Here is a 15,409-nt window from a genome sequence, read left to right as displayed (position 1 = left end):
TCTTTGCACGTGCTCTAGTGATGTGGTCTTCTGAAAGTGTGAAATTTTCATTCTACCCTTTTGTCTTAGATTACCCCTATTGTCTTTCCGAACATGTATCAATTCTTATTTTTGAGGAAATGTTAACTTTATTTTATGTTTATGTTCTTCTCGTTTTTTTCTCTAGATCTCATTTCAAATTTTTCTCCAATTTTTTTCTTGTTTTTGTTTTGTGATTTTATTTTCCTGGTTTTCTCTTCTCTGGATCTCATCTCCAATTTTTGTCTTGTTCTTATTTGTGTTTTTGTTTTTTCTTTTTTTTTTTGTGTTTTTTTTTTCTCTGGATCTCATTTTCAATTTTTTTTCAATTTTTTCTTGTTTTTAATTTGTATTTTTATTTTATAGTTTTCTCTATTCTGGATCTCATCTCTAAATTTTCTCCTATTTTTTCTTGGTTTTGATTTGTGTTTTTATTTTTAGAATTTTTTATAAATCTGATCGTCTGTATCTTTTTCCTAAATGACAAGTGAATATGTTATTGAAGATGTGCTCGAACTAGGGGCTGGTGAGAAAGAGTCACCTCCCAGTGAAAGAGCCTCACATTGAATTGCGTCACTAGTCACTTATATTCGTTATAAGAATATAAGCCTGAGAACAAGAAATTTTATAAATCATTATAGTCATTATTACTAATTTATAGTAAGAATTTCTACACAAATAATAATAATAATAATAATTAATTAACTAATTGACATTATTATTGTATTTAATATTCAACTCCTGATGTAATTTGCAGTTAAAAGGAAGAAAGTTTAGAATATAAGAGTTAACAAATTAAATTATTAACCATCCAATTTTTTTAATAACAATGTTATCAAGGCATTAAAAAAATAACAATGTAATCTTTCACAAAAAAAAAAAAAAAAACATTATCAAAGCATTAAATTTTTTGTGTTGGTCTCAATATAAGAGGACACAGAACAAAAAAATTTAGTTGCAGTGGAATAACGTGCATAATGATTAACCAGATAAAATTCTCAAAAGAAAACGATAATGGGACAACTAATTTTAGAAAAACATCGAAAATCTCATCTGATTAGCCATTATGCACGTTAACTTTTTTGTTCTGTGTCCCTGATATTGAGACTGACACAAAAAATTTAATGTCTTGATAATATTGTTATTTTTGTTTGTGAAGAATAACATTGTTATTTTTTTTAATGTCTTGATAACATTGTTATTAAAAAAGTTAAATGGTTGATAGTTTAATTTGTTAATTTTTTTTTTTTTTACCGAATATATGAAGACTCGAACTCGCAACCTCTTAATTAAGTATGGGGAGACTATGTCATTTGAGCTATTACTTCTTAGCTTAATTTGTTCACTCTTGTATTCTGAATTTTTCTCTTTTTAACTGCAAATTGAATCAGGAGTTGAATATTGGATCCAATAATAATGTCAATTAGTTGATTGATTATTATTATTATTATTATTATTATTATTATTATTATTATTATTATTTGTGTAAGAAAATTTTTACTATAAGTTAGTAATAATGACTATAATGATTTGTAAAATTTTTTGTTCCTCAAGCTTATATTATAGGTCATAAAATCTTATAATGAACATAAGTGATTAGTGCCGCAATTCAATATGAGAGTCCCGGTTCTCTAATTGATTAAGGCCGAGATTAACTTTTTGTGGTACACTCACTTTTGTAGCCCAATACCAGTAATATCCTTAAATTTATTTTAAAAGCTATTGTTGTTTAATGCAATGGGCTTGGATTCAAAGTGAATGGGTATTGACTAACCGTCTTGTACATGCAGCAATTCATTGGCCAACGGCAGACTCTTAAATAGAGCTCAAATCTACGACGGATTAGTCCTTAACCTGTCGGGTTGGAGGATATCGTTTGGGTAAAAAAAATAAATAAATAAAAGTTCTCCTTAAAATATAGAAAGCAACCTATGCTATGGGGTATTAATATTATCGTACAATAATAATTTAGTATAATGATGGTAGGTTTAAACCATATATAATAATATAATATAAATAATATTATACATCTAGATTTTTTTATAAACTAATTTAACTAAGTTAAACAATAAAATTTAAAATAATATTATTTATAATGAAAAAACAAAAAAGACCTAAGTTACATTACAATTGTAAGTTTTAATTATACTACCATAATCATGACTTCTCAGTTCTCAACTTATTAACTATTTTTCAGACCCTGTTAATTTGACTTCATTAGTTCATTAACATAATACTCTCCGTGCGCACCTTTCCTCCTCTTTTACCATAATGCCATCGTTCCATGTAGATCCTATTTTTCATTTTTATTTTTTTATTCATATAAGTATGATTCATACCTAATGCCCTTTCCTTATGCTATCTCATTCTACTCTTTTTCTTTTTTTTGGTAACTCATTCTACTCTATAAAACACATTACGGTTTTTTTCCGTTCTTTGGGCCTCAGCGAACCATTAGTTTCATGAGAGATTCTTTGGGTCCTTGAAAAGAACCTATTTTAAAACTAGTTAGTTGGGACTTGGGAGCCACCAAAAATGGATTTTGAGGCCGGAAACAAAAGAATGCTAATTCTCAATCAAATTCTTGGTAGCCTTTTTGCTTATATTTATTTTTAATGTTAGCCCACATCTTTATTCCAAATCAATTCATTATCATTTTTATCCATAAAAATTGAAAATGCTGATATATCTACCTATAGAAGATAAAAATTACCATTTGTACCCATAAAAAATTGATTTCGCAAGCAAAATTACTCAAACCCTAAATAATTACATAAAATCCCAAAACTTTCAGCGGGACGACTTCTTCAACAATATGTTGTTGACAATTATGTGAAAATAGAAGTTAAGATGGTTCGATAAAGATAACAGAAACTTTGAGCTGAATTATATCAAGGGTTACAAGATGCTTTGCACACAAGAGAGACTAATGCTGAAAAATATTTTTCGATTTAATAGCTACAGATTGATCATTACGTGTTCTCGAAGTTAAAATTTCAAACTAATAATACTTTTCTCTATGATTGGTTTTAGAAAATGTTGGCAGAAAAACGATATTACCATTGTCGTTCGTGGGCAGTCGTCGAGACATGACCCAACGGTACGAGGATGGAATGACTATTGTTCTTAAAGAAGGCAAACTGGATATTTTTCTCACTATGACATGCAATCCACCATGGTCAGAAATAACTTCGGAACTCAGCCCTACTCAAACTCCACAGGATCATCCAGATCTAACAATTAGGATTTTTAGAGTCAAATTCGAACAATTAAAGGATGATGTTATTACCAAGGGTGTATTGGAAAAGGTGAAAAGTTATATTTATGTAACTAAATTTTAAAAAAGAGGATTGCCACAAGCACATATGTTGCTAATCTTAGAAAAGAATGACAAATTGAGTGATCCTGATCAATATGATAGTTTGGTCCGAGTGGAAATACCATGTAAACAAGCAAAACCACACTTACATGAGGCAATGCTAAGGCATATGGTTCATGGTCCTGCAGAACACTTAATCAATCTTCACCATGCATGAAAAATAGTCAATGTAAACGCAACTTTCCAAAAGGATTCGTAATAGAGACAAGACGAAGTGATGACTCATATCCTCAATATAGGAGGAGATTTAATGCTCCAATCCCTATAAACCAAAATGTTATATAAATAAAGTTATGTTAATTTTAAAATGATGAAAAAAATACTTATCTAACAAATTTGAAGGGTGAATAATATATTAACACTAATACTAAAATATGATATAAATAAAGTCATGTCAATATTAAAATAAAAAATAATAATAATCTAATAAATTTAAAAAGTAAATAATATATTAAAAAATAAAATTAATTACTTAAAAACAATAAAAAACGGCTTAGCCGTTAGTAAAAAATAATAATATTACCGAAATAGGAATGATAATATTTATTTCTATTTTAGTAACAAAATAAGATCTACTTGCGAATTCTTATTTATCTTAGATATTTCGGGCAGCTAAATGGCATAGTATCCCATACTCAAAGGTCGCGGATTCGAATTTCCTATCTTTAATAAAAAAAAAAAAAAATTGCCCGTTGCCCGAGCAAGTTGCATTGGCAAGTGGTGGATAATTGCCTCATTACTTTGCCCTAGAAACAGCATTTGAGTCTCTCTATAAAATAGCATTTGTGTTCTTCTGCTTTTCTTTTCTCTTCTCTGGATCTCATCTTCAATTTTTCTTTTTCTTGTTTTTGATTTGTATTTTTTGTTTTTCTGTTTTCTCTATCTCGATCTCATCTCCCATTTTTTCTTGTTTTTTAGGAACTGTTAACTTTATATTTTGTGATTTTGTTTTGATTTGTGTTTGTGTTCTCCTCGTTTTCTCTTCTTCTCTGGGTCTCATCTCCAAATTTTCTACATTTTTGTTGTTTTTTATTTGTGTTTTTGCTTTTCTGGTTTTCTCGTCTCTCGATCTCATCTCCCATTGTTCCTGTTTTTGAGGAACTGTTAACTTTATTTTGTGTTTGTGATCTTTTGATTTTCTCTTCTCTGATCTCATCTCGAATCTTTCTCCAATTTTTTCTTGTTTTTTGATTTGTGTTTTTGTTCATCTCGTTTTCTCTTCTTTGATCTCATTTCCAAATTTTCTCCAAATTTTTTTCTTTGTTTTTGATTTGTATTTTTGTTTTTCTAGTTTTCTCTTTTCTGTATCTCATCTCTAATTTTTTTTCTTGTTTTTTATTTTTGTTTTTGTTTTTCTGGTTTTTTTCTTCTCTTGGTATCATCTCCCATTGTTCTTGTTTTTTAGATTAATTTTATTTTGTGTATGTGTTCTTTTGGTTTTCTCTTCTCTAGATTTAATCTCGAATTTTTCTCAAATTCTTTTCTCGTTTTTTATATGTGTTTTTGTTTTTATGGTTTTCTCTTTTCTGGATCTCATCTCCAAATTATTTTCAATTTTTTTTCTTATTTTTTATTTGTGTTTTTGTTTTTCTCGTTTTTTCTTCTCTGGATTAGGTGCTGCTGAAAAGTCCCTACTGGGAGTTCCACTCTCTCAGTGGTAACAGCACATCTTTTTCCGAGAATGAAAAAAACAGAGAGAAAGGATTCCATTTGTAATTTCCGAAAAGAGAAGAACACGACGAAGAAAGTTGGAAGGATCGTTGGAAGGATCGATTGATCTCTCGGGTGTGGAGGAGTCCCACATTGCTGAGTTACTTAATTAAAAATAGATATAAATTGCCCGACGTCAAGATTCCCATTGGAGAAATTTCTATTGGAAAAATTCCTCCAGCAATTTATATATTGTTTTTAATTAAGTAGCTCAGCCATGTGGAGCTCCCCCACACCCGATAGATTAAATCAACCCTTCCATCATGTAATTTATTTTTAGTAGTTTATTCATGTATTATCTCGTCCATCAATTTATGTATTTTTAGTAATAATTTTATTTTGTTTTTTTAGAGGTGAGACTAAGAAGCTGCTCCATTATGTAATTTCATTTCTAACAGCAGGATTGCCCTCCAATTTTAGAGGATATCCTGGATGACTGATGTCTCCAAGATTGGTTGTCCGATCATCCTCCTCCTTCGAGGATCTCATTTGGTTAGCCATTATTCATATTGTTCCACCGCATTATTCCACTGCTGTAACTCAACTTTCCTGATCTGTGTCCCCTCGTATCGAGGCTGACACACAGGATTTAATCCTTGAACATTGTTATTTATTTTAATGCCTTATAACATTGTAATTAGAAAAGTTGGATCTCTTGTATTCTGAACTTCCTCTTATTAACTGCATTTTAAAAACTATTAATGGGCTTGGATTCAAAGTGAATGGGTATTGAGACTAACGTATAATAAAAGTTCTCCTTGAAATATAGAAAGCAACCGGTATTAACTTCATCGTACAATAAAAGTTTAAACCATATGTAATAATATAATATAAATAATATTATACATCCAAATTTTTTTATAAACTAATTTAACTAAGTTAAATAATAAAATTTAAAATAATATTATTTATAATAAAAAAAAAGACTTAAGTTACATTACAATTGTAAGTTTTAATTACACTACTTCATAATCATGACTTATCAACTTATTAACTAATTTTCAAACCCTGTTAATTTGACTTCATTAGTTCATTAACAATTAACATAATACTCTCCGCCCAACTTTCCTCCTCTTTTACCATAATGTCCTCGTTCCATGTAGATCATATTTTTCATTTTTATTTTTTTATTAGTATAATTCATACCTAATGCCCTTTCCTTATGCTATCTCATTCTACTCTATAAAACACAATCTTCTTTAATTATTTTTTTTATTGTTCACGGTATCTCCTAATCCGATAGGTTAAGAACTAATCCGTCGCAAATCTGAGCTCTATTTAAGGGTCTGTTGCTGATCAATAGGTTATTGTATACACAAGGCGAGATTCGAACTTCTGGCACTTGAGCCTCAGCGAACCATTAGTTTTATGAGAAACTCTTTGGGTCCTTGAAAAAAACCTATTTCAAAATTGGTTAGTTGGGAGCCACCAAAAGCGGGTTTTGAGGCCGGATACAAAAGAATGCTAATTCTCAATCAAACTCTTTGGTAGCCTTTTTGCTTATATCTATTTTTTAGTGTTATCCCACATCTTTATTCCAAATCAATTCATTCTTTATAGTGAAATAATGATGGGCCAAGAGTTTTGGATCCTTTTATACGGAAGAATATATCATAGGAAGAGTTTCAGGTATATCGGAAATACCGATGTTCCAGTTGTTTTAACCCTTGATCTGAATTATAAAAAATATATATAATATATATTAATTAAAATCAACCGTTAAAACAACTGGAACACTGGTATTCATGATAACTTTTCCTAGATCATAAGTTGTCAAAACTTTCAACTTTCTACACTTTGAAAGAACGCCTGATTTCTCAATTTCCATATTGTGAAGGTTATCTAACTAAAAAAAAAAGTTTTACTTAAAAGGTTTAGTTTAAGTACATCCAAAAAATAAAAAAGTGATTGTTAGGTATACTATAATCAAAGCAAAGTGTATGGGATAGAACTTTTAAAACAGCCAAAAAGAGCAGACAACATACTCAAGCAGCAACAGCATCACTAAGATCAACAATTGCCTAAGAAGAGGCATCCTTTATGAAATGGTCTAAAAGCTAATGTGGTTGCCTCCTTTTAGAATCAGAATTGCTGCTATAGCCAACCACAAGAGATTAGAACAATCCTGCAAAGGGAGGCATTCTGGCAGCAAAGGAGGCAAACTGAGAACAGCTGGGGACTTATCTATTCTGTGTGGTGTTAATTACTACTTAACAACATATTCTAACTAAATCGAAGCCAGAGTCTATCAGTCTATAAAAAAAAAATACAAAAAAACAAGGAACCACATTAATGATAATAAAGTTATGGATTCAAGAGACAGGGTAGGAAATTCTTCACCAAATGAATAGGCCTGGCTTAAATAACCGCATTTGAGATGAGCAAGTTGGAAGACCAAAGTGCGAGGGTGAAACTAAGCTTTCATGATAGATGTGAAAGTCCCTTCCGCCTGCACCCCGAGACAAAGGAGGGAGTTTGGTCATGCCATCATCGGAGCTGTCAATATTAGGAAAATCTATGCTGCCATCATTTAAGTTACATAAAACAAACTTGCCATTAGGAGAAATCACCAGTAGAACGTTATTTTTCAACATGTACATAGGCTCTAATGCACAATTTAAAGGAGGATTAAGGAGTAGTGGGTGGTGGGGGATTATGGCCAATTTAGTCCAGGATTCAGGAACTCCATACTCCATCATGATCCAGAGAGTCCAATGAGTTTTCTTAGTCTCATAACAAACAGCAAGACAACCCCTCAAGATACCCAGTCGGGGTAACACTCTGAGAGCATCATCTGAATCCCTACTGGGAAGGGAAATCTGACTATAAGTCTCTTTCACCAAGTCAAGGGAAAGAACTGCGACAAAACTAGTAAGACAGCTGCAAAGAAGCCAATTAAGGGTGCCAGTGCCACTTACAAAAAGCCCTACCAAATTTGACAGAATAGCCTTCTTACCGGGGTCACATAGTCTATGTGGGAAATCCTGAATTGTTCTCCAGGTACATTTTGGGCCGAATGTGAAAATTCTGGTGACAGGTCCACCTGATTTCTTTTCCTCAACGAGGAAATTGAGGAAAAGCTTATACTTGTCGTTCACATGATCATAACCGAATCCACAGACGAAGAAGATACCACCAATTTCAAGTGGCTGAGATGTGAATCCGGTGCAGGGGTTCCACAGCATGGCACGCTCCTCATCGTGCAAGCACAGCAATCCATTACAAGAGCCAATCATGCGAAGGTGGCGTCGTCCCTCATAGGCAACTACTTTGGTGGGTTCATGGGGACGGTTCTCGAACACAGATCGGATGGAGAAAACTCCGATTGCGGGGTATGAGAGCCTGTAGCTATAATAGGCAATACGCGGGTGGGTCAAGGCTGGATCCACCGCCATTGAACGTCGAAGGTGGTCCTTGGCAAATTGGGAACTGGAAATTAGGGTTCTGAATGAACTGCAGACGCTGTTCCTTAATCGAACAAGAGACCTTGCCGGAATCCTCAGCAGGATTTCCGCTATGAGCTCGTCCAGAAGGATAGGCGGTGGTTTTGTGGTGGTACAGCAGAGCAGTTCCGGCCACTCCTCGGTGGTTGTGACAGCCTTGTCCTTCCTCGCAACACTATCATCATCATCATCAAGAATGGGATCCCCCTTCATTCTTTACAACAGCAGGAATAAGAAATCAAAAACAATATAATTCTAACAATTCTGCTCTCAACATAAAACATACATTGAGATGAGATAGAGGAGGAGGAAGACGGCGGTCAGCAGGGAACGAGGGAAGGAGGCACGGGGCCGCCGCAACTTCTTCGATGAAATTTTGGTACTCCCGAATCCGGATCTATCCAATGTTATTTCAATTCAATTAAGTATCTTTTAAAAATAGTTTTATTACAATAATTTAAAAAAATTAAAACATGTTACGATAAGAAAAACAATGAATGATTATGGGTGGCTAACATTTTTCATACTCAAGTTCATTATTACCAAAGTCTTTGTATTTAATAACAGTGGAATAAGGTGGCCTCTTTACATGTATAAATAGAGGCTAAACCTCAGTACGTGATACAACACAAGTAAGTAATAATAAAATCACTTCTCTCTTTATGTTGCAATCAAATACTCTTCTCTTTATATTTTTAGTACAATTCTTTCTTTTCTTTTATTTTATTAGTATTCTAAATTCTCTTTTCTATTACTCTTTACATATAATATTAATAGCAATATCAATTATCTTTATTATATTGAGATAATAACAATAAACATATGCAATTCTCTCTCTCTCTCTTTATTTTTAATACTTCTTTCTATCTTTGTATATATATATACATTACAACATATAATATTATTATATATATATAAATTATTATTGAGCTAATTATTTTAATACTAGAGTCTTCTATTTATACATCTCTATTATATATATATATATATATATATATATATATATATATATATATATATATATCTTTTATTTCACAACACGTTATCAGCACGAGACTCTGATCAAATTTTTAGGAAGACTCAGGTAACAAATTTTCATTATGTCGAAGCTCTCTCATCTTGAATTCAATGCTCTTGATATATCTAGAAACAATTATTTATCATGGATACTAGATGCTGAAATCTATCTTGATTCAATGGATCTTGGAGATACCATTAAGGCTGAAAATAATGCATCCCAGAAGGATAAAGCTAAAGCCATGATTTTTCTCCGTCGTCATCTTGACGAAGGATTGAAAAATGAATAATCTTACATTAAAAGATCCTGCAGATCTTTGGAAAGATCTTGAAGAAAGGTATAATCATCAGAAAACGGTGATACTTCCTCAGGCCCGATATGAATGGACGCATTTGCGTTTACAAGATTTTAAATCTATAAATGAATATAATTCTGCAATGTTTCGAATCACCTCACGAATGAAATTGTGTGGGGAAAAAATAATTGATCATGATATGTTGGAGAAAACTTTCTCAACCTTCCATGCCTCGACATATAATATTATTATATATATATATAAATTATTATTGAGCTAATTATTTTAATACTAGAGTCTTCTATTTATACATCTCTATTATATATATATATATATATATATATATATATATATCTTTTATTTCACAACACGTTATCAGCACGAGACTCTGATCAAATTTTTAGGAAGACTCAGGTAACAAATTTTCATTATGTCAAAGCTCTCTCATCTTGAATTCAATGCTCTTGATATATCTAGAAACAATTATTTATCATGGATACTAGATGCTGAAATCTATCTTGATTCAATGGATCTTGGAGATACCATTAAGGCTGAAAATAATGCATCCCAGAAGGATAAAGCTAAAGCCATGATTTTTCTCCGTCGTCATCTTGACGAAGGATTGAAAAATGAATAATCTTACATTAAAAGATCCTGCAGATCTTTGGAAAGATCTTGAAGAAAGGTATAATCATCAGAAAACGGTGATACTTCCTCAGGCCCGATATGAATGGACGCATTTGCGTTTACAAGATTTTAAATCTATAAATGAATATAATTCTGCAATGTTTCGAATCACCTCACGAATGAAATTGTGTGGGGAAAAAATAATTGATCATGATATGTTGGAGAAAACTTTCTCAACCTTCCATGCCTCGAATGTGCTCCTGCAGCAGCAGTATCGAGAGAAAGGGTTTAAGAAATATTCTGAGTTAATTTCTTGCCTTCTTGTTGCCGAACGCAACAATGAGTTGTATTGAAAAATCATGAAGCGCGCCCAGCTGGCGCCGCCCCATTTCCTGAAGTAAATGCGGCAAATCGTTACCCCAGAAGAGGTAAATGGCAAGCTTTTAATAACAAGAAAAATTATGGAAGAAAAAAGAATTATGTTCAAAAGAGAGGATCTCACCAGAAGTGGGACAAAGAAAGGAATATCGGGCAGAATAAATCAACCGAGGAGAAGTGTTTCCGCTGTGGTGGAAAGGGCCATTGGTCACGTACCTGTCGTACCCCAAGGCACCTAGTCGATCTTTACCAGGCATCTTTGAAAAAGAACGACAAAGGAAAGGAAACAAATTTTGTTTCAAATGATGCTGAGAACTCCACCACTCATTATGATGTATCTGATTTCTTTGAGGACCCTGAAGGAAATATTGGTCATTTGATCAATGATGGAATAGTTTAATATGTGGGATTGTGAAGTATATATGTAAATAAATAATGTAAAGAAATTATTGTTAAGTTTTATTTTCTATGTATTTAAGTTTCAAATGTGATGTACATAAATAATGAAATATTAATATGAATTTTGAAATTATTAAATGTGTCAAATTTTAAAATAAAATTTTAGTATATGACATTATTTTATGTACAGTGTTTCTTAGAAAAATAATTCTGATCAAGTATTCAATTTAACTGTGCATACTACTCATTTTATTATTATTTGTTTTTGAAGAATGGCAAGGATATGTAATGAAGATGTATGCCTTGCGGATAGTGCAAGTTCGCACACTATTCTCAAAAGTGATATATATTTTACCCATCTTGTGCCAAAAGAGGAATATGTTAACACTATTATTAGCTCAGGCAATGTGATAGAAGGCTCCGGAAGAGCTATAATTTTGTTTCCTGGAGGAACAAAATTTATAATAAATAATGCACTATTATCTACCAAGTCTCTGAGGAACTTGTTGAGTTTCAAAGATATTCGCCGAAATGGATATCATGTTGAGACGATGAATGAGGAAAATCATGAGTATTTATGTATCACAACTCATGATTCAAATAAGAAAGTTATATTAGAAAAATTACCCTCACTTTCATCTGGGTTGTATTATACCAAGATTAGTGCAATTGAATCACATGCCACTGTAAACCAGAAGTTTATTAGCCCAAATGAATTCATAACTTGGCACGACCGATTGGGTCATCCGGAAACAACCATGATGAGAAGAATTATTGAAAATTCTCATGGACATTCACTAAAGAACCAGAAGATTCTTAAAACTAGTGAATTTTGTTGTGCTGCATGTTCACAAGGAAAGTTAATTTTAAGGCCATCACCAGTAAAGATTGGATTTAAGTCTCCTGAATTCCTGGAAAGGATTCAAGGTGATATATGTGGACCTATTCATCCACCATGTGGATCTTTTAGATATTTTATGGTCCTAATAGACGCATCTTCGAGATGGTCACATGTGTGCTTATTATCTTCTCGCAACCTGGCGTTTGCGAGATTATTGGCTCAAATTATTCGATTAAAAGCACAATTTCCAGAAAATCCAATCAAAGCAATTCGTCTTGATAATGCTGGTGAATTTACTTCCCAAGCTTTTGATGCTTATTGTATGGCTAATGGAATAAGTGTTGAACATCCAGTAGCTTATGTTCACACGCAAAATGGGTTAGCAGAATCACTTATTAAGCGCCTCCAATTAATTGCTAGACCCTTACTTATGAGAACAAATCTCCCAACCTCGGTTTGGGGGCATGCTATTTTACATGCTGCAGCACTTATTCGTTTGAGGCCAACGAGTTATCATCAATTCTCTCCTATGCAATTAGCTTTTGGCCAGCAGCCAAATGTTTCCCATTTAAGAATATTTGGGTGTGCGATATATGTTCCTATTGCACCACCTAATCGCACCAAAATGGGACCCCAAAGAAAATTGGAAATATATGTTGGATATGATTCTCCCTCTATAGTGAGGTATCTTGAGATACAAACTGGAGATGTATTTAAAGCCCGATTTGCGGATTGTCATTTTGATGAATCAAAATTTCCAACATTAGGGGGAGAGAATAAGCTTCCTGAAAAGGAGCTTAACTGGAATGCATCATCATTAATGCATTTAGATCCTTGATCAGGGCAATGTGAACTGGAAGTTCAAAAGATTATACATTTGCAAAGAATAGCAAATGAATTGCCTGATGCATTTTCCGATACAAAGAGGATAACCAAATCTTACATACCAGCGAAAAATGCCTCAATTCGAATTGACGTCCCAGTAGGACAAGTAGCCACTGAAGCAAATTCACGCCAGAAGCGTGGCAGGGCGGAAAATGCCCCAATTCGAATTGATGTCCCAGTAGGGCAAATAGCCACGAAAGCAAATACACACCAGAAGCGTGGCAGGCCTGTCGGTTCCAAAGACAAAAATCCTCAAAAGAGAAAAGAGGTAAATAATATTCCTGTTAAAAAAGACATAGTAAAGACACCTGCACTTGTCCAAAATTTTGATATAACGCCAGAAGACGTTCAGGTACCTGAAAATTGTGAAAATGACGAGATCTCGATAAATTATGTCTTTACAGGAGAGAAATGGGACCGAAATAAGACAATTGTCAATGAAATATTTGCATATAATGTGGCATTAAATATCATGCATGAAAGTAAGGATATTGAGTCAAGATCAGTTGAAGAATGTCGACAAAGAAATGATTGGCCAAAATGGGAAGCAGCCATGAAGGCTGAATTAGACTCACTTGCAAAACGTGAAGTCTTTGGACCTGTAGTCCGTACACCTGAAGATGTAAAATCTGTTGGATATAAGTGGGTATTTGTGAGAAAACGAAATGAGAAAAATGAAGTTGTGCGCTATAAAGCCCGACTTGTGGCACAAGGTTTTTCACAAAGGGCCGGTATAGATTATGAAGAAACGTATTCCCCTGTAGTGGATGCGATAATATTGCGTTATTTGGTCAGTTTATCTGCATATCATAAACTGCATATGCATTTAATGGATGTGGTAACAGCCTACTTATACGGCTCATTAGATCGAGATATCTATATGAAAGTCCCTGAAGAACTAAAGATATCTAAACCATCCAATGAATATTCGCAAGGGTTATACTCAGTCAAATTGCAAAGATCTTTATATGGTCTAAAGCAATCTGGACGAATGTGGTATAATCGTCTTACTGAGTATCTGGCCAAAAACGGATTCAAGAATGATGATATCTGTCCATGTGTTTTTATAAAGAAATCTGCATCTGGATTCGTTATAATTGCTGTGTACGTTGATGATTTAAATATCATTGGGACTCTTGAAGAGATTCCAACAATTATAAAAACTCTAAAAGAAGACTTTGAGATGAAAGATATTGGAAAGACTAAGTTTTGTCTCGGCCTGCAGATCGAGCATATAAAAGGTGGGATCTTTATTCATCAAACAACATACACAGAAAAAATCTTGAAAAGATTTTATATGGATAAGTCACATCCATTAAGTATCCCAATGATCGTAAGATCTTTGGATGTGAAAAAGGATCCATTCCGTCCTAAAGAAGAAAATGAAGATATCCTTAGTCCTGAAGTACCATATCTTAGTGCCATTGGAGCGCTAATGTATCTTGCTAATAATACGCGACCTGACATATCATTCGCGGTGAATTTACTAGCAAGGTATAGTTCCTCTCCAACCAGAAGACATTGGAGTGGAATCAAACAAATTTTTCGATATCTTCATGGAACGGTTGATATGGGATTGTTTTATCCCTATGGATCCAAGTCACAACTAGTTGGCTATGCAGATGCTGGATACTTGTCTGATCCACATAAAAGGAGATCTCAAACAGGATATCTGTTTACATATGGTGGAACAGCTATATCATGAAGGTCCACGAAACAGACGATAGCAGCAACCTCCTCTAATCATGTTGAAATACTGGCGATTCATGAAGCTAGTCGCGAGTGTTTTTGGCTGAGAAGTTTAATTCAATATATTCTGTCATCATGTGGACTAATTGATCATAAGATAGCTCCAACTGTCCTGTTTGAAGATAATACAGCATGCATTGCTCAACTTAAGGGTGGATACATCAAGGGTGATAGAACAAAGCATATTTCTCCCAAATTCTTCTTCACTCATGATCTTCAAAATCAAGGGACAATTGATGTCCAACAGATCCGCTCAAGTGACAATCTGGCAGATTTATTTACAAAGTCACTCCCAAAATCCTCCTTTGAAAGATTAGTACATGAGATTGGGATGCGCCGATTTCGAGACATTAAATGATGTCGGCAAGAGGGGGAGATTGTACTCTTTTTCCCTTGGTCAGGTTTTTTTTCCCATTGGGTTTTTCTTGACAAGGTTTTTAATGAGGCAGTCCCCATCACAAAGGATATTGTACTCTTTTTTCTTCACTAAAGTTTTTTCCCATTGGATTTTCTTTAGTAAGGTTTTAACGAGGCATAATCCTAAATGGTCATTCAAGGGGGAGTGTTACGATAAGAACAACAATGAATGACCATGGGTGGCTAACATTTTCCATACTGAAGTTCATTATTACCAAAGCCTTTGTATTTAATAACAGTGGAATAAGGT

General features: G+C 33.4%; 1 protein-coding gene across 1 annotated transcript; it reads right to left on the bottom strand.

Moving 5' to 3' along the window:
* Positions 1 to 7,112: 7,112 nt before the first annotated feature.
* LOC112783379 (F-box/kelch-repeat protein At3g23880) lies at positions 7,113 to 9,118 on the bottom strand. Its single transcript, XM_025826310.3, has 2 exons — positions 8,837 to 9,118; positions 7,113 to 8,764 (listed from the first exon to the last, which is right to left on the bottom strand). Exon 2 carries the CDS (start codon positions 8,761 to 8,763, stop codon positions 7,444 to 7,446), a length of 1,320 nt encoding a protein of 439 aa, XP_025682095.1. The 5' UTR covers position 8,764; positions 8,837 to 9,118; the 3' UTR covers positions 7,113 to 7,443.
* Positions 9,119 to 15,409: the final 6,291 nt, after the last annotated feature.

The sequence above is a fragment of the Arachis hypogaea genome, chromosome 20 (assembly GCF_003086295.3).
Source record: "Arachis hypogaea cultivar Tifrunner chromosome 20, arahy.Tifrunner.gnm2.J5K5, whole genome shotgun sequence".
Classification (NCBI taxonomy): Eukaryota; Viridiplantae; Streptophyta; class Magnoliopsida; order Fabales; family Fabaceae; genus Arachis; species Arachis hypogaea.
This window is presented reverse-complemented; position numbering and strand designations above follow the sequence as displayed.